This window comes from Scophthalmus maximus, chromosome 7 (assembly GCF_022379125.1).
Source record: "Scophthalmus maximus strain ysfricsl-2021 chromosome 7, ASM2237912v1, whole genome shotgun sequence".
Lineage (NCBI taxonomy): Eukaryota > Metazoa > Chordata > Actinopteri > Pleuronectiformes > Scophthalmidae > Scophthalmus > Scophthalmus maximus.
This window is the reverse complement of record NC_061521.1, coordinates 24,225,001-24,246,528: the sequence shown is the minus strand read 5'-3', so window position 1 is coordinate 24,246,528 and position 21,528 is coordinate 24,225,001. Positions and strand designations below refer to the sequence as shown.

Genomic DNA, 21,528 nt, shown 5'->3' with positions numbered 1-21,528 from the left:
CGCACCTTCAGGGGCTCCGGGGGGATTCAGGGGAGCCCGTCCACCTCGTCTGGAGCGACAGGAAATTGTCTGTCTGTGTGTGCGAAGACCACAGCTCAGACTTGTGTGATTGTCTCAGCGGGAGGGGGCTTTCAAAGACAGACCAAAAAGGAAATCCCCCCCCCCCCAGCTGTTATTTAGTGAGTGCGTGTGAGGCTTTTAGACGTGATCACTCCTGCGGACGGTCGAATCGTCAAATTTGCCAACAGGACGGTTCCAAACTGAGTGAAATGACGCGGAGATATTTCATCGGCGGCCACGATAAGAGCTGCTCGGATCCTCCAAGTGTTTAGGAAATGTGCTTCAATGCTTCAGACGGGGGGCAGTGGCCTGTGAGGCGCGCTGTTTGTAGTCCGCCTTCGGATATTCTGTAGTTTCACCGCGGCGGACGCTCGTCAACAACATCGGCCGTGGCGCGATATTACGTAGTTCAGTGATCTGAGCTACGCCCTATGGATCCCTCCTCGACAACTTTCCTTGACCTCGTGACGTTTTCCACTGAGGTCAAGGAAAAGGTGATAGGAATCCACCATCATCTGGATCGCCCCCTGGTGGCTGGTATAAGTCATAAGCCCCGCCTCCTTTTTTTAAAAGTCCACGTCAAATTTTGTCACAGATGGTTTCTGTCATTTTTAGGTCGTTCCCTCCCACTGAAGTTCGTTCAAGTGTTCATTTTTTTATTTGTTATTTTGAAGCTAAAAAAAATTAGATAAAACTGACGCGCGATTGGTCGAGCTCGTGCGTCTGCAGGACCTCGATACCGAGGCTCACTGCGGACCGGGTCCGCTTTACCTTGGCTTCATTTTTTCTACGCTGGGGGGAGGAGGCAGGGAAAAAAGGTCCTCCATCTTTTATGTCCGGTCAAGATTTCACTGATTGACTTCTAAGTTCTCTCCAAGGTCCGTCTTACCTTTGCAGAACCCTGCGCGCGCCGGCCCGTACACCCAGAGATCCTCGGGCAGAGTTCTGCTCTCTCTCCAAGAAAACCTGGTTGAAAACTGAAGCGAACTAAAGAGTACCTGCCGTCGTTCGTGGGCCCCGGGGCTCCGGAACGAGTCCACTCCACCTGCCTCTTGTCTTCATGATTTTGATCTGGCAGTCGAGGAGGAGCCAGGCCCTGCTCCCTGACACCTCCATCACCGGTTGTTCAAAAATCTAGAACAGCCCGTCCGGCGACATTCACCCTCTCGGTTGTACCGGCTCGACTCTGGCTGCCGTAAATAAACTGTCTGCTCCTCCGCTTCTCGCACACCATTTTTATAAAGAATAAAGTTGAACTAAATCAGAGAGGGATGTTTATTTAAACTTTGCACGTCGAAGTGGAGTCGAGATGTCGAGAACCAAGTCCAGATGTCGAGAACCAAGTCCAGATGTCGAGAACCAAGTCGAGATGTCGAGAACAAAGTCCAGATGTCGAGAACAAAGTCGGGATGTCGAGAACAAAGTCGAACAAAGTCCAGATGTCGAGAACAAAGTCCAGATGTCGAGAACAAAGTCCAGTGTCAAGAACAAAGTCGAACAAAGTCCAGATGTCAAGAACAAAGTCGAACAAAGTCCAGATGTCGAGAACAAAGTCGAACAAAGTCCAGATGTCGAGAACAAAGTCGAACAAAGTCCAGATGTCGAGAACAAAGTCGAACAAAGTCCAGATGTCGAGAACAAAGTCCAGATGTCGAGAACAAAGTCCAGATGTCGAGAACAAAGTCCAGATGTCGAGAACAAAGTCCAGATGTCGAGAACAAAGTCCAGATGTCGAGAACAAAGTCCAGATGTCAAGAACAAAGTCCAGATGTCAAGAACAAAGTCCAGATGTCGAGAACAAAGTTAAAATGTCAAGAACAAAGTCCAGATGTCAAGAACAAAGTCCAGATGTCGAGAACAAAGTCGAACAAAGTCCAGATGTCGAGAACAAAGTCGAACAAAGTCCAGATGTCGAGAACAAAGTCCAGATGTCGAGAACAAAGTCGAACAAAGTCCAGATGTCAAGAACAAAGTCGAACAAAGTCCAGATGTTGAGAACAAAGTCGAACAAAGTCCAGATGTCGAGAACAAAGTCGAACAAAGTCCAGATGTTGAGAACAAAGTCGAACAAAGTCCGGATGTCGAGAACAAAGTCGAACAAAGTCCAGATGTTGAGAACAAAGTCGAACAAAGTCCGGATGTCGAGAACAAAGTCAAACAAAGTCCAGATGTTGAGAACAAAGTCGAAAAAAGTCCGGATGTCGAGAACAAAGTCGAAATGTGGAGAACAAAGTGGAACCAGGATTTTCCTCAGTCATTTTGACTCTCGGTGTGTGTGGGCCTCTCAGGCCACCGTAGAACTGATCTGGGGACAGTGTAGACAAAGTTAGTCTATTTCAAACAGCGAGGTATCTCAAAGAGCTTCACACGAGATATGAAAGACATCGTGGCAAATTGTAAAGTGCGACATAAGACAATCTTTAAAAAAACAAGCATTTAGAGGAAGATGTGTGAACAGAATGAGGAGAACGAGAGTGCTGCGTAAGAAAACTCAAAATCACTGGAACTGATAAAACGTCTCCAGCAGTTTTGTTTAAGCGAGCCGAGTTGCTGCAGTTGTCAGGGAGGTCGTTTTTGCGTGTGTGAATTAGGAGCACAGACTTCAGGGCGTGGAGGAAGAACACAAGTGTTTTACAAGTTTACGAGAAGAAGAAGAAGAAACGCCCACCGGCCGAGAGCAGCAGCAGCTGCTTCCTGCGCGCGTATCCTGCTTCCAAACACGTGGACGCACCAAATCTGATTCAGCATCCGCTCGCTTATTTCAAACATTAACAAAACTTCACATTCGCCCAAACGGCAGCAACACTTGACATTCCTCAAATCATTGGCCGACCTCCCGCACTTAAATCATGAGTCATCCAGCCATCCATCCATCGTCTACCACTTTTAGGGGTCCATTTAAGGGTCTCGGGGGGCTGCAGCCAATCCCAGCTGACATTGGGCGAGAGGCGGGGTTCACCCTGGACAGGTCGCCAGCCTATCACAGGGCCACACACAGAGACGGACAACCATTCACTCTCACATTCACACCTACGGTCAATTCAATCAATGGTTGGTTTTTCCTTTCATGCAGCGATCACGTCATGAACAGTGCAGCTCACCTGCCGGAGGCCGGGGTCAGGTGGAGCATCGCGACACACGGTGACGCTGAGGGGGGGTGTGGGTAATTTTTGGAAAGTTGGGTAGAAGACTAGAACGTCTAAATGTGTGTTATTCATGTGAATAAAGCACTTTGCTTATGATTTTGATGATGAAAAGATTCAGATTCGAACCATGTGGTTAGTTGTCATTTACTTTGGGGAGGGGGCAAAGTTATTTGAAACACACCTGATGACCCGAAGTCTAAAATTATGATTGATTCTTGTGAAGCTATTATATTTTTGACTTTCTATTAACTATTAAATATGACTTTCTCTTGAAATATAATGACTTTGTCTTGTAACATTTCAACACAATTCATCCTTTTTTCTTATATCATTAGGACTTTAACTTCATTTTCCTTCTACGTGGCCACAAAACTCCGTCATAAGTCAAAAACTGCCCTAAGTTAAAATAAATAATTCAAAAAAGGCCACTAAACAGTAAAAAAACATTAAAAATAATCCTGTAAATTTAACAAAATACAGACAGATTTAGTTACGTTTAAAAGTTTACCTCCAGTTCAAGTTTAGTGAATAACCTTCACTGAGATGTACGGCTGCAAAAAATCTGTCGATTATTTCCTCGATTAATAGATTTTTTGTTTGGTTCATAAAATGGTGAAAAATGTTGATTGTGTTTCCCCAAACCCTCAAGATGATGTTTTGTTTTGTCCACACACCAAAGATATTCAGTTCACTGTCACAGAGGAGCAAAGAAACCAGAAAATATTCACATTTAAGAAGCTGAAATCAGAGAATCTTGATTCTTTTTCCCCATTAAAACTACTACAATTAATCGCTGAATCGATTATCAAAATAGTTGGCGGTTAATTTAGTAGTCGATTACTAACCGATTAACTGTTGCAGCTCTGATGAGATAAACGTGTTCGGACCTCCAAAGCATGTTATTGAAAAAATTGCATGTTCAGGAATTTGAAGAAACCAACGCGACGCATCCCTGCATGGCAGTCGATGAAACATTGAAAGCTGATGCAAACAAATTCAAATTGGTTCATCTTTTTTATAATTGACGATCTCAAATGCAGTGTTGCGCTAGTGCCTCTGTCCGCCGCCAGAGGGCGCCGAAGGGCGGGAGCGACACGGGTGTCAGCCGAGCAGCCGAGGGGGGAGGGAGGGGGGCCGTGACGGAGGAGGGTAGTCCGGCCGGTTCCCACTGATCCTCTGAACACTGACGGAGCCGAGACGAGAGGAGGCAACACGCTGCTGCTCCGACTCTCTCTCTCTCACACACACACACACACACACACACGTACACGGACCTCGTGGCCGAGCCCGGTCCGCATCAGACGAGGAGAGCAGGCCGGCGACAGAGGGAGGAACCCGGCTACGAGCACTAGCGCGTGTGTGTGTGTGTCTCCCTCCTTTACGCACCAGCGGCACCCCGAGCGAGGGAGAGGAAACTCTTGCCCAACGATGTCCGGGCTGAAGAAGCGGAACTCGAACCCGCTGGCCGACGCGGAGGAGGACAGGCACGTCACCCAGAGGATGCTGTCCCCGGGCGGGGAGAAGGGGGACCCCGGCCCGGGCGGAGCGGCGGGGAGCGACGGCGAGGAGGGAGGAGGAGGAGGAGGAGGAGGAGGCGGCGGGCAGGACGGGGTCGTGCTGAAGAGGACCATCACCCTGGTGAACGGCGTGGCCATCATCGTGGGCACCATCATCGGCTCGGGCATCTTCGTGACGCCGACCGGCGTGGTGCGCGAGGTGGGCTCGGTGGGCCTGGCGCTGATCGTGTGGTCCGTGTGCGGGGTCTTCTCCACGGTGGGCGCGCTGTGCTACGCGGAGCTGGGCACCACCATCAGCAAGTCCGGCGGCGACTACGCCTACATCCTGGAGGTGTACGGCTCGCTGCCCGCCTTCCTCAAGCTGTGGATCGAGCTGCTCATCATCCGCCCGTCGTCGCAGTACATCGTCGCCTACGTGTTCGCCACGTACCTCATCAAGCCGCTGTTCCCCGACTGCCCGGTGCCGGAGAACGGGGCCAAGGTGGTGGCGTGCCTCTGCATCCGTGAGTAACACACACACACACACACACACACACACACACACACACACACGCTTTACGGACCACGTGCGGACGCCGAGGCCATGTTCACGCGCGCAGCTTCGAACGCGGTGATGAAAGAACGCGGCGTTGTTACATCAGCTCCGGTGATGATGATGATGATGAGGAGGATGAGGATGAGGATGATGATGGAGGATGATGATGATGATGATGAGGAGGATGAGGATGAGGATGATGATGGAGGATGATGATGATGATGGAGATGGAGGAGGATGAGGATGATGATGATGGAGGAGGATGAGGAGGATGATGATGATGGAGGAGGATGATGATGGAGGATGATGATGCACCGGCGAATTGTTCCATAGTTTCTATTGTCACTTAATTAGTGTTTCATTTCATATTTACAATTCATTAATTCAATTGAAGCAAATGTTCCTGTATATTCTTGAATATTTTTATATCCACTTCATATTAAATGCATGTTTAATATAAGTTTTATATATATTCAATTTACTCATATATATACCTAAAAAATTAAATATTTACTTAAAAAATCGATTCCACACTTGTAATTTACTCATATTCTTGAATATTTTTGTATTTTAGTTTAACATTTAATATATATTTTTCAATTATTTTTCTATATATATTCAATTTACTCATCTATACTTAGATTTTGTTCCCTTCATATTCAACGAGTATGTTTAATACCATTTTTTTCTAATTAGTAATAATAAATTACCTGCCATTTACAAAAGGGAGGGAAAACATTTACCCTCACCGAGTAAAGATATTCATATTTGCATAAACTATCGTCTGAGTTTGATGAAGAGGAACGATTTTAGAATTTATATTAAATATAATGGTATTGATTAACCTTGTGTGTGTGTGTGTGTGTGTGTGTGTGCGTGCGTGCGTGTTTGTCGAGTCTTAACAACACTAAGTCTGGATTATTAGCAGCTTTAGCCTGTTAGCACCAGTCTGTGGTCGTCTGTCGTGAGAGTCTCACCTCCCGCTCCAACTCGTCTGAATACATGATACACATGACATTGTGTACTAATTATAGTTTATTAATGTGAGTGTGTCTGCATATGTGTGTGTGTCCATGCCAGCCAGTAACCTAATACCTGATCTTCAGATTGACTCTAAATCCTGACCATGACCACATGACAAGGCTGTGAACCAAGAGGACTGTTTCTGTGTGTGTGTGTGTGTGTGTGTGTGTGTGTGTGTGTGCGTGTGTGTGTGCGTACGTGTGTAGAGATCTGGCTCTCAGCTCAACACCACCCCACTGCCTTCACCAGAGGCATGTGCGTGCACACCAAGAGCGAGCGCAATTCTCATAAAAAGCGCATGTACGCACGCACGCGCGCACACACACGCAGAAACAGGTCTATTTGCGGCGGTGGTCTTTGTTCGATTTGACCTGTTTCTCTGGGAATTTGTGTCACTGACATCTGCGTGTTTATGTGTTCGCGTCTAAGTTTGAGCACCACACATACTGTACATAACTATACCTGAATATTGGGCAGTCGTGCGTGTGCATGCTTGTGTGAGTTTGGATGCCGTGTGTGTGTGTGTGTGTGTGTGTGTGTGACACTGTGTGTGTGACTGTGTGTGTGCGTGTGTGTGTGTGTGTGTGTGTGTGTGTGTGTGTGTGTGTGTGTGTGTGTGTGTGTGTGTGTGTGTGTGTGTGTGTGTGTGTGTGTGTGTGTGTGTGTGTGTGTGTGTGTGTGTGTGTGTGTGTGTGTGTGTGTGTGTGTGTGTGCGTGCGTGCGTGCGCGTGTGTGTGTGTGTGTGTGTGTCCAGCCCTCCACTGTACTCTCCCTCTCTCTCTGTCTCACTTTAACACAGAGCCTCATTGTGCTGCTCCGTCTCGTCCCTCTGTTGTGGCTCCGACCTGATTTAGGAGCTTTGAAGGGACCTGCTGCTTTAGTTAATCACTTTTAATGGGGTCCAGGGTTAGGGGCTACTTAAACAACTCTGTGTGTGTGTGTTTGTGGTGGAGGGGGCTGGGTACCAGTACTGTACATGTGTGTGTTAAAGACACAGGATTTTACCATCTCTGTGAATTCTTCTCCATTTTGCATCGTGTGGCCATTGTGAGCCACAAATACACACCGACACACACACACACACACACAAGTAGGGGGGGGGGGGGTCAACTGTTAAAAGCTGTTTTAGATTGTGTGAGAAATGACAGTATGTTCTGTATATAGAACGTGAAAAACACCATATAGAGACGCTGTGGTTGTGGTGTTGGCGCGCTGTGAGTCGAGGAGCGTGAGGAGGAAACCTTTTTTGATGTGGTTGCCAGTGGACCGGTGACGATGCCGATGCTTACAACTCTTCCTCTTTCCCTCTCCTGTCCGTTCTCCGTCTGTTTCCCCGGCCTCGTCCTCGCAGTCCTGTTGACCTTTGTGAACTGCTACAGCGTGAAGGCGGCCACCAGGGTCCAGGACTTCTTCGCCGCCGCCAAACTCCTGGCCCTCGGACTCATCATCATCATCGGCTTCGTCAAGATCGGCCAAGGTATTGTGCTGCACACGCACACGCACGCACACACACACACACACACACACACACACATTCACATGGTCGCCTGCCATTCCACGTGTTTCATTTGCGCTGTCCAAAGATCGCAGATTTGTTTCACCACACCACCCACGACTTTCAAAAACGATAAAGGCAATGACCTGCAGTATTTAAAGGGGCAGTAATGGCAGATTTTTGGAGAAATATTGTTTATTGTTAGTTTTTTTTTTGGTCTGCACTGATCGTGGGCCGGAACCCTCGGGTACGGGAGACGGACACGCTGACCGCGAGGCCACGAGGATTAGAATACATACAAAAACAAACAAAAAACCCAAACAACGTGTTCAGTGTTTGACGAGGCGAGTTCCGTTTACCATCTGCAGCGGCGCCGCTCGGATTGAAACAGGAAGCGGTTAATATGATGCCAAGCCGTCGTCTTCACTGATGTTTGCTCATCGACCGCAGTCGCTGATTGCAAAATCCTCAAAGCAGATTATGTAACTATTCTCACTCGCGGAAACATTTTGTCCGTTAGACTTTGTGGTCCAATGATCACGCACATTCATTCAAACTCAGTCATTATTCACGAGTGGTTGTTCTTCATTTTCTGGGCAAAACATCTGGTGAAACCTTCTGATCGGAGTTAATCTCGTTTGCAGCCTGTTGTTTCTTTTGTCCCATGCGGGCGAGTGTGCGGCGGCCGAGCAGCCGGTGATAAGCTCCGCTGGACCCGGGCCCGACCCTCATTAAGGTCACGGGGTGTTGTGAAGTGCGAGCGATGAGGACGCCACGGAGAGCGCAGACAATGAGTCTCGAGGGTAGAACACGGCTCCGTTCATGTCGGAGAATCTGCTCATCGGAAGTTCTGCGTCGCCGCAAAGACGGGAGAGGAACAGGCAAGAACTCGCGTGTCCCGGTCTCTCGTACGCTCGGGAGGTTTTAGTGAAGACGGTTCGTTTACGCCTGTAACACAGACAGGAAGTGAGGTCAGGCCCTGCCCCTTAGAGGAGGGGAGATTGTCCGTCCTATCGTCTTCTCCTTAACCTCAGTGGGAAACGTCCTGAGGTCAAAGGTGTAAAGGAGGACTCTTAGGCGTTAGGAAAAGCCGACAGCTCAGAGAATCCGACTCCACTCGTACTGGATCATATTCATACTCTTCTTCTTCGTATTTAATCGTTCACCTCCTTGCACGGCGCGTCACGTTAAACATCGCTGCCGCAGTGAACTGTGGGGCGTCTATTTGCTCTATTTCCTTTCTCATGGGACGCTCCAGTGTACCTACAATGAGATATTTTGTATATAGCATGTAGAGAATACGAGCAGCTCTTCTCATGGCTGCCGATGAAAGGACTTACGGGTCGCAGCCCCGGACTCGGTCCGCGTCTCCTCCGTTGGAAAGTGAAATCTTGCCGGTCCAATCGCAACCGATTATCTGATAATGGGCGGGGTTTATTCCATGACGTGGAGGCAAGCGACTTCTGTGAAGATGGCTGCCTCTGATGAACGAGCATTTCGACTAAAAGAGCCTGATATTTGAACATCTCTCCCACAAAAACGTCAACACTGGCTCACTGACATTGTGGAATCATCATCCCGCCGTCTCCCCTCTGCCCTCGGCTGTCGTTATTTGCGCGTCGCTCAACAAACGGCACAGCTTGAGTCTGGCCACGCCAGGCTGTCTGCCTGCCTGCCTGCGCGTGTGTGTGTGTGTGTGTGTGTGCGTGTGTGCGTGTGCGCGTGCGCGTGTGCGTGTGCGCGTGTGCGTGTGCGTGTGCGTGTGTGTGTGTGTGTGTGTGTGTGTGTGTGTGTGTGTGTGTGTGTGTGTGTGTGTGTGTGTGTGTGTGTGTGTGTGTGTGTGTGTGTGTGTGTGTGTGTGTGTGTGTGTGTGTGTGTGTGTGTTCGCTGCCAGTCGCTGTCGTGCAGGATGGATGGGGAAACCCACTGAACCAGCCGGTGTGACAAACAGAACAAGTCTTGCAGATTGAACGTAACCCCCAAGGCAACCACTGTTACGGATTAGTAGCAGGAAGTGGACCGCCGCCTCCATTTTGTTGAACTGAGCTACTCTGTCACAAAGTCCTCTGAAGTTTTAAAGAGGGACGGAGGGAAAAGGAGTGAGTTTTCGGTGGAGTTGAGACTGAGGGCTGATTGTGCAGAGCCGCAGTCTGTTTCCTCCCGTGCCCTTTTAACCTTTGACCCCACACACGTGACACCGACCTCTTCCGACGTTTCTTTCCAGTTTCTTTCGCAGTTTAACTCAAATTGCGACGGCAGACCGACAGTTTCCTGATGGTTTTTTACTCTGGGAGGAGTTTAAAGCGCCGGAAACAATCTTTATTGAAAACATCAATAACGGTTACGATTAATGCACATTTTTAGTTTGTGACCTTAAACGCTGCATCTTCACTAGGAAGAAGTGGCGAGAAGTTTCCTGAACTACATTTGTTGACTCTACTTCTCGACCAGGCAGCATGGAAAGGTCCTGAAGTATTTCCCTTGCCTGAATACACGAGTGTAAACCGGCCTGAAATGATCTTAATCCATGTAGGTTTAACAGCTGTTTAGGTGTGTGGCTGGAACACGAAGAGTAACTCCACCTCGTTTGTAAATCTAGTCCCGTTTTCAAAAGTCGGCCTCTCCGTTCCTAAACCTGTAACACGGCTTCTCTGTCACCACAGTGCTGCTGATGACTGTTTACGTGAGACGCCTCCGATTATCTGGGTTTTAACTGGGCGTGCGCCTGAGATTGCGCCCAACAAACTCGGCAGTCGGGCCGTTCGCCGCTGTCGGAGTGGGTGTCGAGTGAATACGAAAAAAAGAACTTTTTTTATCCACGTGTGTGTGTGTGATGTGGACCAGGATGAACAGAGAGAGAGAGAGAGAGAGAGAGAGAGTGTGTGTGTGTGTGTGTGTGTGTGTGTGTGTGTGTGTGTGTGTGTGTGTGTGTGTGTGTGTGTGTGTGTGTGTGTGTGTGTGTGTGTGTGTGTGTGTGTGTGTGTGTGTGTGTGTGTGTGTGTGTGGACCAGGATGAACAGAGTGTGTGTGTGTGTGTGTGTGTGTGTGTGTGTGTGTGTGTGTGTGTGTGTGTGTGTGTGTGTGTGTGTGTGTGTGTGTGTGTGTGTGTGTGTGTGTGTGTGTGTGTGTGTGTGTGTGTGTGTGTGTGTGTGTGTGTGTGTGTGTGTGTGGGGACCAGGATGAACAGAGTGTGTGTGTGTGTGTGTTTTACACTTAGGTGGCGTCTCAGATTAGAGACCAATGTAATCAGATTATCTCCACTTAGACCCCTGCTCTCTCAACTGCCCCCTCCACTCACTGTGTGGAGGAGAAACACTCGGACAAACTCGCCTCGACTCGCCTCCGACTCGCCCCCCAGCCTCACGTCGTCGCGTCTGCGGTGCAGGGATCTCCCCGAGTAACTACGTTTGTGTACGTGTGGAAGTGGTTCATCCACTACTCGTTACACACCTGGCCTCTGAAAAAAGGTGTGTCTGTGTAGGGGGAGGGTTCCTGCTGAATCATGTATTGAATGAACGACACACAGGGAGTGAACTCCAATGACCTCCGTCTTAAGGGCCTAATCCCTGTGATACCTCTTTGTCTTCGCCTGCTCCTTCGTCTCTCTCGCTTTAAAATTGAAAATAAACTCAGTCACGGTGAGTTATGATCATGAACGACCTCAAATCTGCTTCAATAAACACGAAGCACCTGCAATTATTATATGAACTAAAGAAGTGATCAAGTTTTCATTGTGAAATCGACAAAAAAATTAAAGGCGAAGAACAGTTTCCTCAAGGTGAGAGGAGAGTGTTGACGCAGTCATTGTACTTTCTTATGCAAACATTTTTTTTTCCTTCTAGTGCTATTATTTAACTGAGTCAAAGTTAAACAGAGTTTGAACAAGAGGAAGGAACTTTCCCCTTTGTCTTTGCTGGTATGTGTGTGTACACCCTGTGTGTGTGTGTGTGTGTGTGTGTGTGTGTGTGTGTGTGTGTGTGTGTGTGTGTGTGTGTGTGTGTGTGTGTGTGTGTGTGTGTGTGTGTGTGTGTGTGTGTGTGTGTGTGTGTGTGTGTGTGTGTGTGTGTGTGTGTGTGTGTGTGTGTGTGTCTCAGTCTCAGTCTCAGTCTCACTTTCACTGCCTGGCACTGGTGTCATGTGACCAGCGGATCACAGAGTTTCCCGACCGACGTGGTGAAAGTAGCGGGAGAAAGAATAGAGCGGTGAACTGCAGTGTTGGGGTGAAAACACACGTGAGACATTTTTGATAAAGATTTTTTTTTCTGCCGCACACACACACAGAATGAAATATGCATACACACTGCTGAACACACGCACACACACACACAGAATTAAATATGCATACACACTGCTGAACACACCCACACACACACAGAATGAAATATGCATACACACTGCTGAACACACCCACCCACACACACACACACACACACAGAATGAAATATGCATACACACTGCTGAACACACACACACACACACACACACACACACACACACATCCTCACACACACACACACAAGCGTCAGCTAACGGACGGTGAGGAAATATTTGCATATTTTTTACAAAACATGTTTTTTGCATTGGAAACTTCTTACTGCCCCTTTAAGAGACGCGCTAGCGCCGGACGCTACGAATCAGGGGTTTTTGGCCCAGTGGTTCACGCCTCCGTCCCACGTACCCGAGGCTGCGGGTTCGAGCCCCCGGGACAGTGCAGTCAAACAATCACCAACAGACCATCTTCTCCAAAATCGCTTACTGCCCCTTTAAAGCCATGAGCTTTGAAATGGACCCGGTGGCCCCCCCGGTGGGCGGCCCCCCGGTGGCCCCCCAGCACACTGCAGCTCCCCCGTCAGGCTGGTATGTGGATCTGCGTGGGGTCTCTCTCAGGACGCCGTTGGTCGAACACATCTGTCTCCATGAACACGACGTGACGTGAGACCGTCCGCAGCAATCGGGCGATTCCCACACACTGCACAAGTGGCTTAGGACCTGACCCTCCCAGTACCAACACGGCCCGGGGCTGTTGGTTTAGCAACCGGCGCTGTGTCTGAGAATGCGTGTTGTGTGTGTTGTGGGGAGCGGGGTCCGTCTGGAATGTGGCACAAACCAGCAGAACCCTGCAGGTCAGACCCGGGCCGCTGTAAATCCCCAAGACGGCTGAGAGATTTCTTTTTTTTTTTTTTTTTTGTTAAATAAAAGTCAAACGCCGTGTTTCGGGCTGATCCGCAGTCGGAGTCTCCGCCTGTCTCCGTCTCAACTTGATTAAATTCTACAGGCCCTCGCTGATCCACACGCCCAGACAGGTTTAAGGTGAATATTTGCCGCCAAGCGCGTCACGTCATGGTTTCATGTATTTGTTCCAGCCCAGAGCCGGCCCGGGCCTTCATGGGGCCCTAAGCAGAATTTGGTTCTCCAGAGTGGCTGCCGACCGATATTTCTTTTTCATCTTAACTCTCTCTCTCTCTCTCCTCGTCCTCCTCAGGCGAAACCGACGGACTTCTTCCGGAGAATTCCTTCAAGGGCTCCAAATATGAGTTCGGGAGCATCGGCCTGGCGCTGTACAGCGGCCTGTTCGCCTACGGTGGCTGGTGAGTGGACACTGATCACCGGGCGACACCTTCCTCCTCCGTGGTGCAGGGATCGAAATGGATTAATAGATTCCCCCCTCGGGCTCTCGCCTCCTTCTCCCCGACTTCCGTCTCAGCCTATCAGTGGTAATGTGTGTTACTTGTGTAACCCTCGGACCTCTCTGCTTCCAGGAACTACTTGAATTTCGTCACGGAGGAGATGATTGACCCGTACAAGTGAGTGGCTTTTAACCGCGTGGACATTTGAAGCGCAGGTTTTGTTGACGCGCCGCAGGAGAACTCAGACTGTGTGTCTCCTCCTCAGGAACCTTCCGCGGGCCATCATCATCTCTCTGCCCATAGTGACGGCCGTGTACGTCCTGACCAACCTGGCCTACTTCACCACGCTGTCCCCGGATCAGATGCTCAACTCGGAGGCCGTCGCCGTGGTGAGAGCCTGAGCCCTTTTCTTTGTGTAAAGGGGGAAACACTGTGGATCTCTTTTTATCATCATTTACTCAAGTTAAAAACAACGAAAAGTTATTTAAAAGATTCTGGTACGTCATTATTCGATTGCCCTGAATCCTCACTCTGGGTGTGTATGTATCTATGTTATTCCATAACCAAGTGAGACTCTGGTCACATCAGCATTTAAAACAGGATCTTGGAACATTTTTTAAAAATCTCTTCATCAATAAATTCATTATAAAATTGCCAACTAGCTCTGCAAGTCGTTACCATGACATCAAGAGAGGAGAATTTTGGTCGTGACTGGGCACTAAAGAAAATGCTGCTTTCTGGCAGCAGAATTATCATCATGTGCCGCCTCCTGCTGATCCACCCAGACGCCACAGAACGCGTCCGACGCGAATGTCCGCACCGGATTTTCCGGACATTTTCCAGAGCTCGTTTCTGAAATCAGCTCATGTCAAAATGAGTGACAATGAGGGAGAATGTTGTGTTCGGGACCACACCGCCGTCCCACAACGGGGACATTTTCAGAGTTAGAAATTATAAATGAAAAGCATCCGTAAATAGATGGTGCCACCTCACGGCAGGAAGGTTCTGGGTTCGAGTCCCGGTTCGAACCGACCAGGGCCTTTCTGTGTGGAGTTTGCATGTTCTCCCCCGTGTGTGCGTGGGTTCTCTCCGGGTTCTCCGGCTTCCTCCCACAGTCCAGAGACATGCAGAATGGGGTCAGGTTCATTGGAGACTCTAACTTGACCGTAGGTGTGAATGTGAGAGTGAATGGTTGTTTGTTTCTGTATGTGGCCCTGTGATAGGCTGGAGACCTGTCAAGGGTGAACCCCGCCTCTCGCCCAATGTCAGCTGGATTGACCCCCCCCCCCCCCCCCCCCCGCGACCCTTAAATGGATTAAGCGGGTAGATGATGGATGGATGGATGGATGGAGATCAGGAGTGCTCATATTGAGGATGCCGATGTGTTTTGTCCTGCAGGATTTTGGTAACGCCCACTTGGGTCCGATGGCCTGGATCATCCCGGTGTTCGTAGGTCTCTCGTGCTTCGGATCGGTCAACGGTTCTCTGTTCACATCGTCCAGGTGACACTTCCCTCTCTACCTCTCCCTCATTTTAACTGTTCTATTGACTTCTGATTAATAAATGACTTATTTGGTTGTGAAGAACTTTATTATGATTATTATGATTCTTCCCTCTCAGGTTATTCTTTGTGGGGTCCCGGGAGGGTCACCTGCCCAGTCTGCTGTCGATGATCCACCCGACCCTGCTGACGCCACTGCCCTCACTTTTATTCACTGTATGTGTTCTTCTTATCTTCTGATCACTAGATCAGAGGGATTAAATATCTTTCATTCTTGACGGGATTGCACAGTGGCAGTAAAGTATCAGGATGACGATGCTGCTGTCAGATATAAAAACCAAGGCTGACAACAGTGATGCAACACGTATCAAATTCGCGACAGCCGCTTTAAAAGAGGAAGTGTGCGCCGACTGTTGTAACATTAGAACTTGGCGGTGATGTCACACACGCACAGTGTTTATCACAGAGACGGTGCTACACTTGACCATTACAGTAGTAATATCCAGGGTTTGGATCAGATTACTTTGAAATGTAGTCGGTTACTGATAACAAATTACATGGGGATTTTTGTAATCGGTAACGTAATATCCATTGGATTTCAAAAATAATGTCATCTAATCTGAAAACTTTTAGATCACTTCAAAGTCAAACAAACTAATCTTGTTTTGTTTCATAAAAAAATGAAAGTAAAATGCATTGGGCGTATTCAGCATTTACAAACCAAGCAAAAAAAGCATTATGATAATCTAAAAATCATCAGAGAAATGAAACATGGTAACCTGAGACTGTATACTGTTGAGTAATGTATATACAGTAATTAACAATTACAGTGATTACAGTAATTTTAAAGACACCATCAAAATGTAATTAGGTAATCCTTAAGACCATGACAATGTAGCTTTACTCTAATCACACATTTTTTTCAAATGTAATCTGATTCATAGTTATTTACTTTTTGGAATCTGATTACGTTAATCCAGATCACATGTAACCCGTTATGACACGACCCTGGTAATATCCTCCATGACAACTGAGATTTAAATCAGAAAGGTGAATTTATCGTAGCGCTGCAACAGTTAATTGATTAATCGATTAGTAACCGACTAGTAAATTAAGCGGCAACTATTTTGATGATCGATTAATCGGTTCAAGTGGTTTTTATGAAGAAAAAAAAAGTCCAAATTCTTTGATTTCAGCTTCTTAAATGTGAATATGTTCTGGTTTCTTTGCTCCTCTGTGACAGTGAACTGAATATCTTTGGTCCGTGGACAAAATAAAAAAAATCATCTTGGGGTTTGGGAAACTTTTATGAACCAAACAACTTTGGTTAATCGATTAATCGAGAAAATAATCGAGAGATAAATAGATTCAAAAAAAAAATAATCGTTAGTTGGCGCAGCCCTAATTCACTGTTTTCCTCCTCTCTCCCTCTCCAGTGTGCGATGACGCTGCTCTACGCGCTCTCCAACGACATCTTCTCCGTCATCAACTTCTTCAGCTTCTTCAACTGGCTCTGCATCGCCATGGCGATCGTCGGGATGATGTGGCTCCGCTACAAGAAGCCCGAGTTGGAGCGACCCATCAAGGTGAGCGGGATTACGGAGCGCAGCCACCGGCCAATGGGAACACGGAGGGACACGGACAGAGACGAGAGAGACTCACGTTAACGTTTTCCGCCTTTGTCTCGCACACAAACAAAAGATCCATTCAGCCGAGCGCCGACGAACAGACACTGATCTCAGATGAACCGACAGAGGAGAAGCTGCCGAGTCAGATTAACTTACTCTGTACAGTCAGCGTTGAAAAGCGACGTGAGTCGAGACAAAGTGCATTTATCATCAAGGCAAAGAAGTAACACGAGCAAGACTTTGAAAAAACAAAGTGCAATGATGGAAACAAAATCTGTGCTAAAGGAAAATCGCAGTAAAAGACACTAGAGCTGCAACCGATTCATCGATTAGTAATCGACTACTGAATTAATCGCCAACTATTTTGATAATCGATGAATCGGTTCAAGTAGTTTTATGAAGAAAAAAGTAAAAATTCTCTGATTTCAGCTTCTTAAGTGTGAATATTTCCTGGTTTCTTTGCTCCTCTGTGACAGTGAACTGAATATATCTTTGGTGTGTGGACAAAACGAAACATCATCTTGGAGTTTTGGGAAACACGATCAACGTTACAGACCATTAATCCATTAATCGAGAAAATAATCAACAGATTGATCGATAAACTGAAATTATCGTTAGTTGCAGAAGCTAAAAGACACTGAATGAGACAAATAGAATGAATACGACAGAATCAGGCTGAATTAAAGGCAAATATTTAAAAGGCGGCACTTTTTAATTAGATTTAAAATCAACAAAAAGTGGGATAAATAAGTTTTGTTTTTTTATTGAGTTGAAGGAAATTCCTCAATATCCAGCATTTGATGTCATGTAGAAGCAGTTCTGGAAGTTTTTAATCAGCTGGTGTGTGTGCGTGCGTGCGTCAGTCTGCAACAGGAAGTGTGCTGTATCTTCTGACTAGACCAATTGCTGCAGGACTCCCCGACACACAGAGGATCGTTGTTGCACGTTTGCCCCTGTGTGTGTGTGTGTGTGTGTGTGTGTGTGTGTGTGTGTGTGTGTGTGTGTGTGTGTGTGTGTGTGTGTGTGTGTGTGTGTGTGTGTGTGTGTGTGTGTGTGTGTGTGTGTGTGTGTGTGTGTGTGTGTGTGTGTGCGTGTGTGTGTCCCTTATTAGAGCTGGATGGCCCCACTCATCCGCTCGCTGGCACGGCTTCATGTTTTGGTCAGAGGCAGGATCTGTCAGGGGGCAGTGAAGTGAAAGAGTGTGTGTGTGTGTGTGTGTGTGTGTGTGTGTGTGTGTGGCTCACTGTCTCGCAGCTCTTTCACTCTCTTACTTCTTTCTCCTTTTCTTTGTCCACCACATTCCTGCTGTTCAACAGATTCAGAGCGAAGCTGCCAGAGAGTCGCACAATAACTAATGTCCGTAGTTACGAGATGCTGTAAAAAATGCGGAGCTGCCGATCTGCTCTCTTTGTCCCAGGATTATGAATCTTTTTACCTCCCGTCCTCTTCTTCCTCTTCTTCCTCCCGCAGGTGAACATCCTGCTGCCGGTGAGCTTCGTGCTGGCCTGCCTCTTCCTCATCATCGTCTCCTTCTGGAAAACGCCGGTGGAGTGCGCCATCGGCTTCGGCATCATCGGCACCGGCGTGCCCGTCTACCTGCTGGGCGTGTGGTGGAAGACCAAACCCAAGTGGCTGCTGCACGGAATCTGTGAGTGCCCCACTTTGTGTGTTTTCACTCCCCGCGACTGTCGTGTCACCGCGGACGCTGTGGGTAACGTGGATGTCGTGTGTGTTTGTGTGTGTTTTGCAGTCACGACGACGGCCTTCTGTCAGAAGGTGATGGAGGTGGTGCCTCAGTCCTAAAAGGGCCACGCCCCCCGACTTCAGCCCCCGCGGCCAATGGGATTCAACGAACACTGACCTCTGGGCTCTGACCTTACAGCAGACCTTACTCGACCTCTGTTGACGCCTTTCGACCCTCTCTCTCTCTCACACACACACACACACACACACACACACACACACACACACACACACACACACACCCTGTCTGCAGGGTGCTGATAAGGACCTGATGAAGCCGGACACACGTGAAGCCGCTGCCGCGTTTCTGCGGACTAGTTTTCTTTTCTTTTTTTGAATTTTGTGGTTGACAGTTCTTTCAGCTGTTATGTTTAGCGTGGACAATTTTTTTTGTAGTCACTAACTTTCCTTCGTAGGCCGTCGCGCATCGTTGCTGTCGCTGTTTTTACGATGCATTACGATGACTCGTTTTCATTTTATTGTCATTTTCTGTGTGTGAGTAAGTTTCTCTAAAAAACGTTTGGCAAGTTGTGCCTTACGTGGCCGATGTCGACCTGTTGGCTGTGACATTGATGTTCCCGGTGGTGATGACACGTGTACAGTGGAAAACCTTCGCAACTGGGCGCTCCCTGGAACCGAGTTTTTCTCTTCAGTTGTCGCCGAGCGTGATCGGTGTTCTCGGATATTCGCAAACATTCGGCCCCGGCTGCAGTTATTCCGATCCTCTAGCACTCTTAAATTTAAAAGTCTCGCGCTGTCGTCGAGTCCCGAACTGACCCGAACTCTCGGCCTCTTTGGTGTCATCGGTCTGTAAACCGCTCGTCGTTGTCCGTGTGGTTTTAAAGTTGTCAATGTTTGCCCTGGACATTTTGTGGAACCTTTCCCGCCAGACCCCTTCGTAAAAATTTCAGAAAAAATATTCGAGTGAGCCCTCCGAACCCCTCGCCTGAATGTTTACAGAAAGTTTGGGAGAAAAAGAGAAAAAAATCTGGATAGTCATGTTGTTTTTTTATGGTAAACGCGAGTTCACTTATGTGCAGCCTACTGATGTCACCTCACAGGGTTTCTGGGTATTGAAGTTTAAATGCTACTGAGCTTGCACTGCATTTTTGTTTTTAATGATCACGTCATCGTCAGCTTGACAGAGGTGCGTGTATTTGTATATATACACGTAAATACGCTGTTAAAACTTCATGACACTTACTGTAATAAAGTCTCTGACCAGTAGCGCGCACACAGCAAACTTAACAAACGTGTGTGTGCGCGTGCGTGCGTGCGTGCGTGCATTGAGAAAAAGCAGTTTCTTGTTATCAGACAGACAGATTAACCTGAACTTCTTAACTAACATGCAGGTATGAAATTTACATGTCACACTATTCAACACTACTGGTTCCTGATGTGGGTGGAGGTGAAAGGTCGGAGAGGATAAAACAAGCAAAAAAAACAAGCTTCAGTCCGTGGAGAGAAAAGCGGGAGAGGAAATGGATTTGTTTTTTGTGGCGTCAGAACACGACATGAACTGATAGTTTTTATTTTTCATCCTCACGTGTTTTTTCCTTTTTTTCTCTCTCCTCACTCAGCTGAGAGAAAAAGTTAGAGCTGTATTATTAACGTCGACCCTCTTCCTGCTTACGGACCAAAAGTACACGACCATGGCAACGTCCTTTGCATAAGAGACAGCCTGCGTTGGAGGTCGGGAGAGTCGTTGCCATGGAGACGGGATGCAGGAGGAGCTAATGGGTTTCATGTTTTAGCGGGTAGAACCTCTCTAACACTCCAGCCGTCGTCGCACGAAGCCGACGGCCGACACTAACCCAAGTAGGAATGATAGAAAGTTTTTATTTATTTATTTTTTAGAAGCTACATGGTTGTTTATTGTTTAGTGCCTCTAATTTGTTTTACGGGGCATTTTGTGGAAAAGTGCTTTACAAAATAAATCTAGAGTCTTTTTTTTTTTGCATTCTTGTGTCCTGTTGTGTTTGGTTTTGGTCATTTTTTGTCTCATCTGTTCTCCATAATTTTAATTTTATTTTGAATCGGGGGAAATATTGAATATTAATACAATTAATTATTAAACAATTATTAATAAAAAAACTTTATTATTATTTTTAAGGAGGGAGAATATTGCGTATAATAATGCGTAAGCGTCTAGCATGACTTGGAAATAAAACCTCTCATTGACAGAACAAGACTAATCGTTGGCAGCCATCTTGCTTTACTCATGCACAGACAGGCACTTGGAGCTAAATGCTAATGTTAGCATGCTAACACGTGCACATTGGCAATGCTAACCGTTACAGCAGGTGTAATATGTTTACCATGTTCAGCCATAGACTGTAAATAATGATGGACAAAGCATCTCCACTTCCTCCCGATGTTAATAAGTTAATATTTCCTGGTTACGGGCGCTGCCCTTTTGCTTCTTTAAAATAATTTGGAGCCAGGCTCTGCTCTGTAGTGATCGGGCAGTGGAGCCGCGTTATCGAGTTCCCACCGGAAAACGTGCTCGACCAATGGCTAGTCAGTCTCAACTGTCAAACCATGCTTCACCTTCAACACCAAATAACCATTTAAACCAAAACTTGATGGGAATGGGTGAACACTTGAACCTACATTAGTGTGATAAGAACTTCTTAATATGATGGAAACAATCTTTTAACTTTTTAGTTTGGCCGCTCTGCTCATCTGCTAACATGGAGGGAGGCGGGGTTTATGTCCTATACTGCAGTCAGCCACCAGGGGGCGATCTACATGTTTCGGCTTCACCTTTGCGGAGCTGCCGTGTCATCCATCTTTATATACAGTCCGTCGTTCATGTGTTCATCCACTTAGTTTAGCATGTTAGCATGCTAACAGTCATTAGTGGACTGACAGACAGATTGACAATGCTATCTCTAAGACCATGGTGCTAGGATGGCTAAAAAAATTATAACCTCACTAATACTGCTTACAGAATATCGTTTTGTGCTCTTTTTTTTTTTAAACCATAAATAATCCAGAATGTTAGGTTTTATTTGTTAATTATAGTTTAAATTATTTTTTCCAAGTCAGATTATGAATTTTAAAATCAATGTCTGAAAATACAAATTTTCATTTGTTTTTAAAAATTCATTACTGTGATAATCAGATTTTTGTGCCTGTACAGCTGTATGGAGGGCCATTTTGTATGTTATCTCTAAAATCTTTTTTATAATTCCTCTTTTTATAACCCCCCTTGAATATTACGTTGTAATTTATGGATTAAAGAACAATT

At 47.0% G+C, this 21,528-nt stretch overlaps 1 protein-coding gene across 1 annotated transcript; it reads left to right on the top strand.

Annotated features, from left to right (window-relative positions):
* Positions 1-4,380: 4,380 nt before the first annotated feature.
* Positions 4,381-20,235, top strand: slc7a5 (solute carrier family 7 member 5). Its single transcript, XM_035643520.2, has 10 exons — positions 4,381-5,226; positions 7,633-7,758; positions 13,259-13,364; positions 13,536-13,580; positions 13,669-13,792; positions 14,802-14,905; positions 15,024-15,120; positions 16,341-16,490; positions 18,003-18,180; positions 18,283-20,235. Exons 1-10 carry the CDS (start codon positions 4,635-4,637, stop codon positions 18,333-18,335), a joined length of 1,575 nt encoding a protein of 524 aa, XP_035499413.2. The 5' UTR covers positions 4,381-4,634; the 3' UTR covers positions 18,336-20,235.
* Positions 20,236-21,528: the final 1,293 nt, after the last annotated feature.